The following is a 13,815-nucleotide window of genomic DNA, read 5'->3' on the forward strand; positions in this document are numbered from 1 at the left end:
GTCTTTTGAAGACTTCCAGGGATGGTGACTCCACCACTTCCCTGGGCAGCCTGTTCCAGTGTCCAACAACCCTTTCGGTAAAGAAGTTCTTCCTAACATCCAACCTAAAACTCCCCTGGCTCAACTTAAGCCCGTTCCCCCTCGTCCTGTCACCAGGCACGTGGGAGAACAGACCAACCCCCACCTCGCCACAGCCTCCCTTGAGGTACCTATAGAGAGCGATAAGGTCACCCCTGAGCCTCCTCTTCTCCAGGCTGAACAAGCCCAGCTCCCTCAGCCGCTCCTCGTAGGACTATGTGTTAGTGAGTTTTAATTCTTAACATTTGCAAGTGAATAATCTGAATTAAAGAAATGATGGGAATTCAGAATTTCATGGTTAATTGGTTTGACGGAATTATAATTAATAAAACATAATGCCGAGATGAAAGCAGTACTGTGTTCTGTGAGGGTGTGCGGTTCGATGCCTTCTCTATATCATAAATGGCTAAATTGGTGCCTGAAGTGGTAAATGACTCCCTTTTACATGTACTACTGCTTAAAATACCTAAATCGATAATGATTTGTGCTTACAAAAGCATGTTTTCTTTTGTAATTAGAAGGAAAAATTAAAATACGTGGATACTGTAAGAAGCAATCAGACTGCTTATTGGAGGTGCAGTGGTTTCAGTTAGCTGCCGTAGAGCTTGAAGTTACTTCTGTATTTCTGAGTATATCCCAGAGATAATGGGGAGAAGAGGAGAGGGAAGTGAACAGTCCTTGCAGTTGTCCTTATCTTAAGTATTCTGACATGGCCAAACCAGGTGAACTTCTCCCAAAATAAGCTTCTGTGGAGAATGGGAATATAGTATGAGTAGTATACATAGACTGTCATGATTAGTGTCTTCAGCAAAAAGTCACTATGTAGAAGGAAGAAGACGCACCAGAAAGTCATTTCTGTAAATGTTCTGTATTTGCTGGTGTCTACAGAATTCTGGGTATTTTTACTACACAGATCTTGTTTTAACCTGTGAATTTGCAAGATTGTGAATAAGTTGGTCAATGCAATTACTCGTTTTCTTCTGTCTCCTGGTTAAATTACATCACATGCCTTGGGCAGAAATTAATTTACACGAACGCTTTGCCCAGACTTTTCAACAAAGCACAGAGGCAAAATCTGAGTGTAAGTCCATGCTAGTTGCAAGGTCATTGTAACGGGAGAGCTGCAGTTTTGTCCTGGCTTAGCACTCGGATGAGCATTCTGTGGTTTTGCAGTGTTTCCAGTTCAGGTAATTACAGAAGCTGAAAAATAATCAGTGTTTGTTTTTTTTTTCCCATACTCTGCAGTGGTTCACTTGAGGATGAGTTGAGCAAAAGAATTCGAATCAGAAGGAGATGAGACGGAAGCAGCTCGCATGGCACGCAAGGCGTAGGGGAATCCCAGGTGTCAGAGGTCGCTTCCTTCTGCATTTTAGGGGCAGCCTAGACCAGGATTTCCACCCTTTCCTCCCGGCCTCTTCGCTGCCTCAGTCAATGTGCCAGCACAAGTTTTTATGCGGCCAAATTGCAGACCAGACCTGTTGAGGAAGGAGAGAGGTGTTTATTGTGGTCATAGAGTTGGCTTAGGGCTGTTGAAAAACACAATGTAAGTTGGCAGAAGTTTGATTTCATTGGCTTATGCAGGCACTTAAAAGCCTCAGTCAGGTAATGCAGAGGAACTGAGTGCATTGAACTGTGGTACAGCCTGTATTCACATGGTCGGAAACTTAGTCATGCTGGTATTTTCTACCTAGCAAGCTTTCTGAACTTCATCGGAAGAAAAATACTCAGATGAGGGCACTTAAAAAAAAAAAAAAAAAAAAAAAAAAAAGAACACCAATTAAAGCAAGTTAGTTTTTAAAGTTGCATTTTAAAAGTCAGTTTCATTCTGAAGAAAACTTGAGTTGGTGATGCCTTTTGCTCTAGATTTAGCAGGCTTAGTAAACTCTATGAATGTAAGCCCTGAAGGGTGGGGATGGATTACAATTGACTGTATTCCAAGGACACAGTTTTGTTCAGATGCAAGCATTAGTTTAGTGGCAATGTTAGAGTTCTCTAAATTTGTTGGTGATAATAAGATCAGGGGCCGGGTAGAGGAGGAGGGGTATATTTGGTCAAAATTTGCACTGTATTTGTAACCGGCCTTGCAAATTTGCACAATTTAGGAAAGGATTTTGAAGTGTATTAGAGAAAGACAGCGACAGCGTTGAAAAGGAACTGGTGTGAGATGTTGTAATGAAACAATTAGTAATATGCGTAGTGTTTCAGCAGAAACTTTAACTTGTTAACCTGAGTAGAATAAAACAGTTGAGTTGGAAGAGGCCTTCTAAGATCTTCAAGTCCAACTGGCTGACTGCTTCAGGGCTGACCCAAAGTTAAAACTTACCATCAAGGGCCTTACCCAAATGCCTCAAATGGGGGCAGGCATGGGGCATCAACCACCTCACCAGGCAGGCCTGTTGCAATGTTTGATCACCCTAACAGGAAAGAAATCTTTACCGATGTCCACTCTGAACGTCCCCTGGGGTGGATTTGTGCTGTTCTTGCATGTCCTCTTGTTGGTTACCAGTGAGAAGAGACCGGTGCCTCTCTCTTCACTTTCCCTCCTCAGGAGGCTACAGGGAGCAATGAGGTCTCTCTTGGCCTCCTCTTCTCCAGACTGGACAACCCAGGTGTTCTCAGCCTCTCCTCACAGGACGTGCCTTCCAGCCTTTAACAACTTTGTTGCCCTCCTTTGGATGCTATCAAGGACCTTAACATCCTTTTTGTCACAGTGGAGTCCAGAACTGCTCATGATACCCAAAGTGAGGCTGCACCAACACTAGAGATGGAGAATCTCTATTCCTGGCCTCTTTTGACCAGCTGCCTATGCTGTGTTTAGTGCACCCCAAAACTTGGTTTGCCCTCTTGACTTGCCAGGGTGCACTGCTGGCTCATGTTGAAGCTCTTTTCTGAATATCTGCAGCCAAGCTTCAATACCTGACAGAAGGGTGCAAAGAGGACGGAGCCAGGCCCTTTTCAGTGGTGCCCAGCACCAGGACAAGAGGCAGCAGGCACAACGTGGAGCCCAGGAGGCTCCCTCTGAGCAGCAGGCAGCACTTCTGTGCTGTGCGGGTGAGGAGCCCTGGCACAGGCTGCCCAGAGAGCTGTGGGGGCTCCTCCTTGGGGATCTCCAAAGCCCACCTGGGCACGGCCCTGGGCAGCCTGCTCTGGGGGGCCCTGCTTGGGCAGGTGGCCTCCAGGGGTCCCTGCAAGCCTCAGCCGTGCTGTGATGCTGTGAATCAGGAGCTTAGCAGCGCCAAATCACTCTTCCTGAAAGCTTAGAGAATTCTTTCTACCACCCTACTTTTTTTTTTTTTTTTTTTTTTTCCCCAAACGTTGAGTACTCTTGTTGGTTTATGTAGCACTTGGAAGTCTGAGTTGGTCTGGAACATAACATGGTTATGTAGTGCCCTGTGATAGAGTACGTAGTTGTTTGTGTAACTTAGTACTGCTATTTTTGATAAATTATTATAGAGTAAAATAAATAAATAATAAAACTTTTTTTACTTAAATGATAAATAGTGAAGTTTAAATATGTAACAATTATTGAACTGTTGGTATATTGTTATTACAACATCAGTAACTAAATCTGATATCCCCACTTCCATCTAATCACCTAAAATACTTGGTGGGGGTGAGATGAGCTTTGTAGTGGGCTTGAGAAGTCGACAGATCCAGGTTTCCATAGGCACGTGCTGGAGCTGGAACAAGGGAATACAGGTCAGATGCCCAGAATGAATACTGGTGTGCTTACAGAAGGTTGGCTGCAGACTGTGTTAGTCTGAACTGAAGTAGAAACAACCTCCCTTAGCTCCCCTCAGACAGCTGCAGTTGGACACAGTCGGGAAGAGAATATTGGAAAAGCTAACAGATGTGCTGGTTTACGCTTAGTCAGGTCATGAGGTATGCTTCTTTGTGGGCCTAGATCAGCGCCTTGAATCCCATTTGAAAATCTACTGTAGCAGTTTAAGCACCATTGTGTCAGAGTAAACAGCTGCATGTGTTTGGCTGTGTGTCAGTTTCTCGGTGGTGTAACGGTAATTACCAGGATAATTTTTGCTTAGAGTGTTAAAATCATGTTAAATATTTCAACTGTTACCTTTTGATGTCAGTTGCACTCAGTAAAAAGAAATACTAAGTCTAAAATAAAAGATCCTTTATAGCAGTATATACTTTTTTTGCTGTGCTCTTTTCCAGGTGTAGATTACTTTTCTTTTATGTATGTGGCAATGTAGCATATTGTCTTTTCTTTTTTTCAGGTTATGCAATGGTCTCTGCAAGATGGCATGTTCTTGAGTTGGAGCTTTTTAAGGCAAGCATATGCTGGTACTTCAACTTTACTAAGTGGACTATAATTTCTTCTCTCACAACAACTACTTAAGCAGACAAAATTGCAAAGATCTGCCCTGTGTCGAGTATGACAGCCACGACTCGTGGCTCTCCGGTAGGAGGCAATGATAGCCAGGGCCAGGCTCCTGATGGACAGTCCCAGCCTCCCCTCCAGCAGAATCAGGTATGTTACTGACTATCAAGTTATCTAGCAATAAAGGAGTCGTTTCTTTACAGATGGCATTTATGACTTATTTGAACTGTGAGTTTGTATAGTCCTCGAGATGTCTAGTGAAGTTAGCTATTCTTTTTTTCTTTCTGGAAGTACAAAAGGAATTTCAGGGATGGAGGCAGTGCCATTGGCAAATTAGGTACTGTTAGGGAGCATGCAAAAAATGCTGCCTTTTCAGGCAGTGGCGTAGCTTTTTCAAGCATATTTATTTTGAAAAATAAGTGTTCTTGGAATTATATTGGAAGATTGCTTAGAACTGCATTGTTGTTGTGTCTGCCACAGACTGGTAAAGCTACTCTGTGACTTCAGTTCTGCAAAAGCACTTTTGGGGTAAAAGAGCTTATGGGCATAGCTATCTCTTTATTATCAGCTTCATCTAAGTCTGTGTTCATTGCTCTTGACTACCTGAACCCCATAGTGTGTTGTTTGTTTTTTTTTTTTAACGTGATATCCTGCTTTCAAAAGAAAATTAAAAACTTTCAGATACACTACATGATAATGTGATGATGCTTTTCTGTCAGGCAAAAAAAAAAAAAAAAAAAGGAAAAGATGCATTTAAACATTGTGACCAAGCCTGGTTAAAAGAAAAGCCACACTTTTTCATTTAATGCAGTATGAAGGTGATGGTTTTTTAATATCGTAGGATTTAATGTTTGTTATTTCTTGAGAATGAATTGTTCCTTGGTATGTATGTGGTGGGCCAACAGGTAAGCTCCCACCCATTTACTTGCTCTCTCCATCTATGTGGAATGGGAGAGAGGATTGGAAGGAGAAAGTGAAGAAATTTGCAGGTTGTGATGAAGACATTTTTAATAAGTGAAGGGGCGGAGGAGTAGGAAGTGATGCAAAAGCCGTCACACACCACCAGTCAATGGATGCCCAGCTAGTCCCCAGCCTGGTGCTCCCCTGGGGAAAAAACTGCCCTCAGTCTTATTGCCAAACATGACACTAGGGTATGGAATATCTCTTTGGTCAGCTGTCCCAGCTGTGTCCCCTCCCAGCCTCTTGTTCAGCCATAAGCTACCCACTGTGGGGACAGAGTGAGAAATGGAGAAGGCCTTGACACTCTAAGCAGTGTTCAGCAGCATCTAAAACATTGGCGTGTTATCAGTACTGTTGTGGTCACACATCCAAAACCCAGCACCATACGGTCTGCTGTGAAGAAAATTAACTCCATGCCAGCCAAATCCAGTATAATGTGTTTAAAAAAAAAAATCTTGAGGTTTTGGTCTTTTTGGTCCTCGTTTGTCTTGGTTTTGGTCTTTTTGGTCCTCGTTTGTCTTCTGATCTTGCTCTTCTGATCTGAACCTTTATTTTCAATTTCAAATTCCAAACAATCCATACTGTTTCTGTACACAAATAAATGTGCATCTACAAAACACACTGTAGTTCGCACAGCCCATCAAAATGGGCTTAACTAATTGTGTGCTTGGAGGTTGGTTAGTAGTCAGCTGCAGTAGTATTCATTTTAAACGTTTTCAGAAAATATTTTCATGATCCTTCTGTGCTGTTGCTGAAGGTTTTCTACCTGAATTATTCATATTTTCTTCAGAAGATATGTAAAAACAGAGCATCCAGGTAGTCTGTTTTCATCTTCTCGATAGGTGACTGAAAGAAAGTCTCAAAAAAAATTCCTCTCTGGGAAAGTACATAAATTCTTAAACCATTAAGATAAAACAATAAACATGCTGTATGCTTTCTATTATTTTTTGTTAATAGATCTAAAATCAAATTATTTTATTACACTGTGTGATAATAGGCATATAGTTCAAGTGATTCTTTGAAATATAATGTGAAGGAAGAAGGCAAAATAAGTGGCACAGGAGTACACGCAGTTCTTAAAAGTATTTTCTACATCAATTTTAGACATCTTCACCTGATTCTTCCAATGAGAACTCCCCAGCTACCCCGCCTGATGAGCAGGGACAAGGAGATGCTCCACCCCAGCTTGAAGATGAGGAGCCTGCATTTCCACACACAGACCTGGCAAAGTTGGATGACATGATCAACAGGTACTTTCATACTCCATGCTTTTTTTTTTTTTTTCCAGTGTGTGCAGATTACTTGTGCAACTGTCTTGACAGCAGAAGTAGGATTTGTGCACTTTTGTTTCACTGGATTTCTTGAATTTCCTTATTGTATTGGATTAGAGTTGTAAAGAGAGGCTCAAATTATTATCTTTTTGAAAAGTGGAGTCTTTATCAGGGCTTTTAAAAATGCTTATTTTTACTCTATATTAAAAGTTTTACAAAGGATTGTGGATTCCTGATTTTTAAGAAGAACAATTGAGTTATGTGGATTTGTTTTATTTTGCTTTTGAATATAGGCCTCGATGGGTTGTTCCTGTATTGCCGAAAGGGGAATTAGAAGTTCTTCTAGAAGCTGCTATTGACCTGAGTAAAAAAGGTAAGCTGAAAAAACAATGAATGGATTTGGACCACTCCAAATCTTTGCTTGAGTTCGTTTGAGTTCCTGGTGGAGGCTTAAAAGTTCTTAATTATTACCATTACAGCCCTGATGTGAGTGGCATGCAGAACCCTCATAAAGCAGAAACTTTAATATAAAAAAAAAAAAAAAAGACATCAATGTAGGTAGAAATTAGGTACTCTATGCAGTATGATTAGCAAGGTTGAAGAAGCTCACAGCAATAAAAATCTTGTCATTCCTGTCCTACCTGTTCTCTGTATTCAGTTAGATATCAGACCTACTGGGTTTGGTCTTCATAACAGATACTAACACTTATAGAATTATTTTTTTTTGTTTCCAAAACCAAGTTGCTCATCTAGCTTTCCAAATATCTTGCTATGCATTTTTGTTCAACTTCGGCATATAGATGCTTTTGAGACTATTAGAGGAAAAGTTAGAGCATCAAACAGCATGACTTAGTGGTAATTCTGCCATACTGCTTGCTGTAGCTAACTTACTTGGAACTAGGATAGTTCCCTGTCAGGATTGAGTATATGTTTGCTAAATTGACAAATTTGACCCATGTTGTGGAAAGTTGTGTTTCTTGAAGGTTGTTCTGGACAATATTTGTAGCTCCAGTGTTTATGTAATACCTCAAGTCAGATAAAAATACTGTTCTCAGCTATCTATACTTACCAGCCAGTTGTGTTTTATATATAGTGACATACAAAGTGCCTGTTCCTTACTGTGACATAGCTAGACCAGGATGACTTCATTTCTATGATGATAAAGGTTATTCTTAGGCAGTTTCAAGAATAAAAAGCTGGCTGTGGTCATTAAATTCTTGGTTATCCTAATGTATTTTCTATGTATTTTTTTGCTTTGGAGCTCTAGAGAAACAAAAGATAGGCTGCACCCAGGTGATCCAAAATAGGTTAATTATACGCTGTTGCTAACACTGATTTATCAGCTGGAGTTGCATTTGGAATTGGCTTTCATTGCATGTAGTGAGATCTGGCAGGAATTTTAAGGAGAGTGTAGAATTTTTTTTTTTACGAGATCACACCTGTTCAGGAACAAAAGAAATGGCAACTTACAGAAAGAAAATGCAGCCTTTACCAGTGCCTTAATTTTTTTTCTGCTTGTTATTTATGAGAGATGTATGTACTGCCAGCTGTTAGGTCATGAAAACAAAACAAAACAACAACAAAACAAAAAAACATGTCAGCGCAATGCAATGAAGTAATATGAGCAGAATGAGATTCTTGGCTACTCTTAACATCATTGTACTTCACAAAAGCATCATACATGGCTGAAAGTTCCCAGTCATCTGTTTCTTTCCTCTTGAAGCTCTGAAAAACAGTGAAAGTCTAAGCATGTACTTGCTACAGTATGATTTTATTAAATCAGTGTCTAGTTCTGAAAAGTGCTGCTGCATTGCTATTTAATTAATGTTCCTCTTGCCCTCTAAATTCCTTTGTGTGGTCATTCCATGAAAGCTGTTAGAAATAGTTGCTTTTTAACTGTTATAGTGTTAGTTACATTATAGATTTATTTTTTTCCCGTGATACTTGAAGTTGTGCAGTGGCTAAGATGGCACTTACTTCTTTTTAAAACAAGTTTCAGTTCTCAAGGCATATGGTAGGTTGCTCACTTGCTGTAACAGACACTGCTTTTCTAATTCAGAACTTGGCTGACGCTGTCTGTTTCAAGAAGTAATAAAAACGATTTTTATGTAAATTTCTTAACTGGAAAATGTGTTCTGCTACCTCAGTAAGATCAGGAACTGGACATCTTGCTACCTATCTATGGACGTGTTTTTTTTAACCGGAGGTGTTGTATTTCAAGACAAGAACTGAAAGCAGAAATTGAAAATTAACCAACTGTTAAACTGCATACATTTTTATTATGATCTGTAACTCATTAGAGCCCACTGATTTTATTTTGTTTAATCAAGCACCTTTACCTTTTTGTAGTGGTTAGAGTTCCTAAGTAGCTTTTCTTCCTGATGTTGCCAGTGGCCATGGGCATTGGCTTTCTGGAGTGACTCTGGAGTAATTTCTTTCATTGTGACCCTGTCTTTATGGTGATGTTTGCATCCTCTTGAAATTGCTTCAGGAACTAAAATTGAAAGGAACTTATCAGAATTGAAAGTACTTATTAAGAACAAAATTGCATCATTGTTCTGTTCAAGTGCAAGGAGCAAATTTGACAGAGTAGTATGAATCCTGTCTAGACTGTGACTTGCATTATTCCTGGCAAATGCTTGCTTTTATGGAAGATTATCTCTTTATGTGTAGACATCAATGAATTATTCTTCATTAAGCAAGCCATAAGACTATCAAGTGATAGTCTGGAGTTTCTATTTGAAAAACAGCATTGAACAGCCATACTGATGTTTATTTTCACATAATTCTGGAATGCTTACAAAGTGTTTTGAATAATGGGCCTTGCTCCAGAAATAAATGTCATAATGATTTGGATGCTATAAATTTATAAGGGAAAAAATGGTTCTTGTTAGTTTTTTTTATAGGCTAGAATATTCTTCATTCTTTCTTTTAAAATCTCATCGGCTCTCTACTGCTGTCTTTGTTGTGGATTTTGTTATTTGTAATATTTACATTCTGTTTTTAACATGCTGCCAAAACATCTCTGCACAACACACACAAGCAAGGTGCAATGCAATTTAACAATTTGTAGCTTATTGAAACTGAAACGAGATTTCACCACATAACTTAAGCCTTCAATTTCTATCCCAAATCTTTGGCTTTGTTGAATTGCAAAGACTTACAGAGGGTGAAAAAGTAGAGGGGCAGGCCCTAGAACCTATGAAGGGGAAAAAAAAAAAAAAAGAAGGCTTTTTCTAAAGATCATCTTTCTGGATGTCCACTTGCAATTCTGTTGGACCACCCTTGAGTGAACTTAACTAAGTACTTAAATACTTCAGAACATAAATACTTGTGATAATTAAGAGTTCTTCAAGGTGCTAGAATCCGAGTGCCATGTGTAGCCACTGCCTCCATGGGCAAGTGCGTGTTCCTCAGGGCTTATCAGCTCCAGGTCATCTTCTGTTCTGCAGGGCCTGAGCCAGCCCTTGCCAAGCCACTGAAAAGATCCTTTGCTGTACTGCCCAAGGCTTCAGGTTTAGGGGGGACTTTGCAGGCCTAGTGCCATAACAAGGCATGGAGCCAGCTCAGGTTTTGGGGGTTTCCAGCTGTGAAGTTATGAAATCCGGAGTCCTAGAGAGGAGCTGTTTGATTCTGCTTGGGGCTTTGGTGCTCCACCTTTTCCTTTTCCAATCCCCCTAATTGCAGCTTGCATTTACTGTATGTTGCACATCGCCTTTTTAATTCATGTTTACTTTTTTTCTCATTGCACAACCCTTCTCTGAATACACAGCTCAGAGCTGCATGCATGCAATTCTGTCTTGTTTTCTTCCTCATCATTCTCTGCCTTCAGAATTTGGAAAATGAGCGAGAAAGGGCTGCTTGTGGTCTTACCTAAGAGTTACTGATATTGAATCTGATTCAAGCAGTAGATACCAGGTGACTAATAGAACTGCTGCTTCTCTTCTCACTGCCCTTGGATTGCTCTTCCTTCCTCTCCCACCCTGCTGTCTTCCTGTACCTTGCTTTTGTTGATTCTCCTGTCCTTGTAGATACCCAGTCTTGGTTCCTTCCATGAGTAGCGTATATTATTTCAGCAGCACAGAGCATTGTGGAAGAAGGTAGAAGGTCATTTTATATCCAGGAGTTAGTTACACAGGTACCTTTCAAGGTTCTCCAGCTTTCCTTTCTTCCCAAGTTCAGTGAAACACAGAAAGGACAATGCATTTTGAAACATAATCTGTTTTGGTGTTCCTAAACTTCATTTGAAAAGTCTTGCTGACTGAAGCTGTCCCACCATTGTGGGAGGAGGTGGTGCTGGAAGTACTTGAAAGTTTTAGAGATTTTAGTGCAATGTACTGGTATTCAGAGGAACATCAAAATCACTTGAGGGCATGCTTTAATTTATGTTTGAGAACTAAGTTCATTGTTAAATTTGAAAGGAGCATTTCCTCTAGGTCAAGTTGAGTGGGTTTGGATGCCTTCTCTTGTCCTCTTCTTTGTATGTAGGCTGAAGTTGTCATCTTTACGCTCTTGGGGAGTTAACTTAAAGTCCTTTGTTTACTACCAATGTAGAAGTTTGAGGCAGAGTCCATGTTATAATGTGCAGGTGTCAGACTGAGCTAGATGGGAAGCTAATGTGGAATTTTTGATAGTTGGCTACACAGTGTATATCGTGCACCTCTAGTAGTGGTAGAAGAGAGAATGCTGGTGTAGTTCTCAAGGTGTAACAGTGACTTTCCAAAGATTCTTGCTTTACTAGAGCTGCACCCACTGTAAACATAGACTGCCAAGCCTTGTTGTGAGAGTTTGGAAAGGCTTTATGGTGTGTAATAATACCATGGTGGACAGATGTTATGTGATCACTTTTGAAAGGAACCTTTATTGTACTGTTGTTTGCGAGTATGAAGAACTTCAATTTGATAAAAATAAAGAAAATACTGTACTGATTTTTGCTACTATACCTTTAGTTTCACAAGCATGGCAAAAAACTATCATGTTTTTCAAAATAATTGAAAAATAAGCTAGAGGAGTGCAGTTGTTCAGGTGTCTTTACTAGAACATTAATTCACCATTTATTTTGTCCATTCAATCTTACCTAAGTTTGGCTTCATACAAAGTATCTCTTAAAAAATAACTCTGAAACATTGGACACCAAACCTTTGATGTCTAAGTCACTACTTTCAGTATTTAAAAGTTTGTGTAACAACTAATGAAATTACATATGTAATAGTTGTGGCTGGTTTTCTTTTTTTTTCTTTCTTTTAAAATAGGCCTTGATGTCAAAAGTGAAGCATGCCAGCGATTTTTTCGAGATGGGTTAACAATATCTTTCACAAAAATCCTTACTGATGAGGCAGTGAGCGGCTGGAAGTTTGAAATCCATGTAAGTGGTTTTGTTTGTTCTGTTTCTGAAAAACATAATAATTTAAGTGAGAATGGAGACTGCATTTGTGACTGAGGAGACTGAATGTCAGAAATCATCACAACTGGGAAATGGAAATGTTCTCATATACGTGGCTCTTGGGAGGAAAAATCACCCTTGTTGCATCATTATTTCATCTTTATTGCCTCTGGTGTCTTTGGAAGGGAATAAAACACAAGATGATATGGACAGGAACTGAACTTTGAATGTTCAGTATGGCAGTTCTTGTTCGCAAGACTGTCTTTGGTCAGATGTATAGAGAAGAGACCTGCTTATTTTTATGTGCATAGTATGAAAACTTCATTTTATTTTTTTTTAGTAAAAGCTTTCATCAGTCTTTAAATTCTGAACGTTTGTAGCAGCTACTTGAATGTGAAAAGCTGCCTCTTGGACAGCTGGTCAGGTGCCAAATGAGAAACTGTAAAGATCTTGATAAGCAAATTGAAATCTGTGAGAGGGATGGGTGGAAGAAAGAAAAGTCAGTAGTTCAGTGTTGATTTGTGAGTGTTTCAAATAACCAAAAATATTTGGGTCTTTTTCCCAAATTATCTTTTTAGCTGAAAACAGATATAAGTTTTTTTTTGTTTTTTTTTTAAACCCTTTATTGGAGGAAGTACAAAGTTGTAAGTACAGCATTGTAAAACTCTTATGCAACTCTGCATGCTAGGTGCAAATGGTTCAGAGTTTATAGTTCATGTTGGAGTAGTCACCTGCCATATTGTTTGTTTTTTCTTAATAGAGATGTATTATTAACAACACCCATCGACTAGTTGAACTCTGTGTGGCCAAGCTGTCCCAGGATTGGTTTCCCCTTCTTGAACTTCTTGCCATGGCCTTAAATCCTCACTGCAAATTCCATCTATACAATGGTACACGTCCCTCTGAAACAGTTCCTGCAGGAGTACAGCTTGCTGAAGATGAACTTTATGCCCGTCCTCCTGACCCACGATCACCAAAGGTATCAGCTTTTTCAGCCCTGAATATTGAAATGCTTATTTTATTACCTACTGTTACCTAGCTACCCAGTAGCCATAGAGAAGTGTTTGGGAGTAGGGGGGTGTACTTGATTTTTGTATATCAGTAAAATGTTGTGCTGCTTTTCACTCTTCGATCAATCATGATTTAATACATGCTTGCTCTTCTGACTCTTTCAGTCTTTGGTCCACAATGAAACCGAGTTGTGTTTCTGTGGTAAACTGGCACAAGTCTATTGGAATGCTATTCCTACTGTGTTAATGTGATTGCTTGTATTTGCCAGGTGATGGATTTAACTTCTCATTCAATGAGATTTTGTTGGTGACACATCTTAAGGAGGGGATTATGTGATAACATAGGAATTTTCCCTCCCTTTTCTTAGAGTTCCAGAAGATGGGAGCTAGGGATTTTTTTTTTTCCAACTGGCAGTTCAGATCAGTAATTTATTTCAGTTCTCGGGTCTGAATTTTTCAGTATTGTTTGCCCACTGGTATTGGTATAAATTCAGGAGATACATGAATTAAATTTTTGTTGCTTTCTTCTTTTTTTTTTTTCTTTTTAGTAGAACTGGTAGCTATTGATATGTGAGAACAGAAGATAAAGAACTCTGTGTCCTTGGACTTCCTTGCATTGCTAGCCTTGTTTGTAAGAATGTTATTTTGTGTTCTTGCTGCATTTTTATGCAGCATTATCACATCCAGGACCAGAAAAGAGTATCAGAATCATCCTGTTTTCTGTAGAAATTTAGCAGCCAAGCCTGAAGTACAGGCATTTAAATTCTTATA

General features: G+C 39.5%; 1 protein-coding gene across 2 annotated transcripts in view; it reads left to right on the forward strand.

Moving 5' to 3' along the window:
* Nucleotides 1–13,815, forward strand: part of USP9X (ubiquitin specific peptidase 9 X-linked) — a 99,852-nt gene that overhangs the window by 21,832 nt on the left and 64,205 nt on the right. For both annotated transcript variants that reach the window (XM_082778699.1, XM_082778698.1), the window contains exons 2-6: nucleotides 4,317–4,570; nucleotides 6,485–6,630; nucleotides 6,945–7,024; nucleotides 11,904–12,016; nucleotides 12,795–13,013. In XM_082778699.1, coding sequence (XP_082634825.1) covers nucleotides 4,475–4,570; nucleotides 6,485–6,630; nucleotides 6,945–7,024; nucleotides 11,904–12,016; nucleotides 12,795–13,013 — 654 coding nt within the window. In that variant the 5' untranslated portion in view covers nucleotides 4,317–4,474. The remainder of the gene's footprint in view (nucleotides 1–4,316; nucleotides 4,571–6,484; nucleotides 6,631–6,944; nucleotides 7,025–11,903; nucleotides 12,017–12,794; nucleotides 13,014–13,815) is intronic.

The sequence above is a fragment of the Aythya marila genome, assembly GCF_965140915.1.
Source record: "Aythya marila genome assembly, chromosome: 1".
In the NCBI taxonomy this organism is placed as follows: domain Eukaryota; kingdom Metazoa; phylum Chordata; class Aves; order Anseriformes; family Anatidae; genus Aythya; species Aythya marila.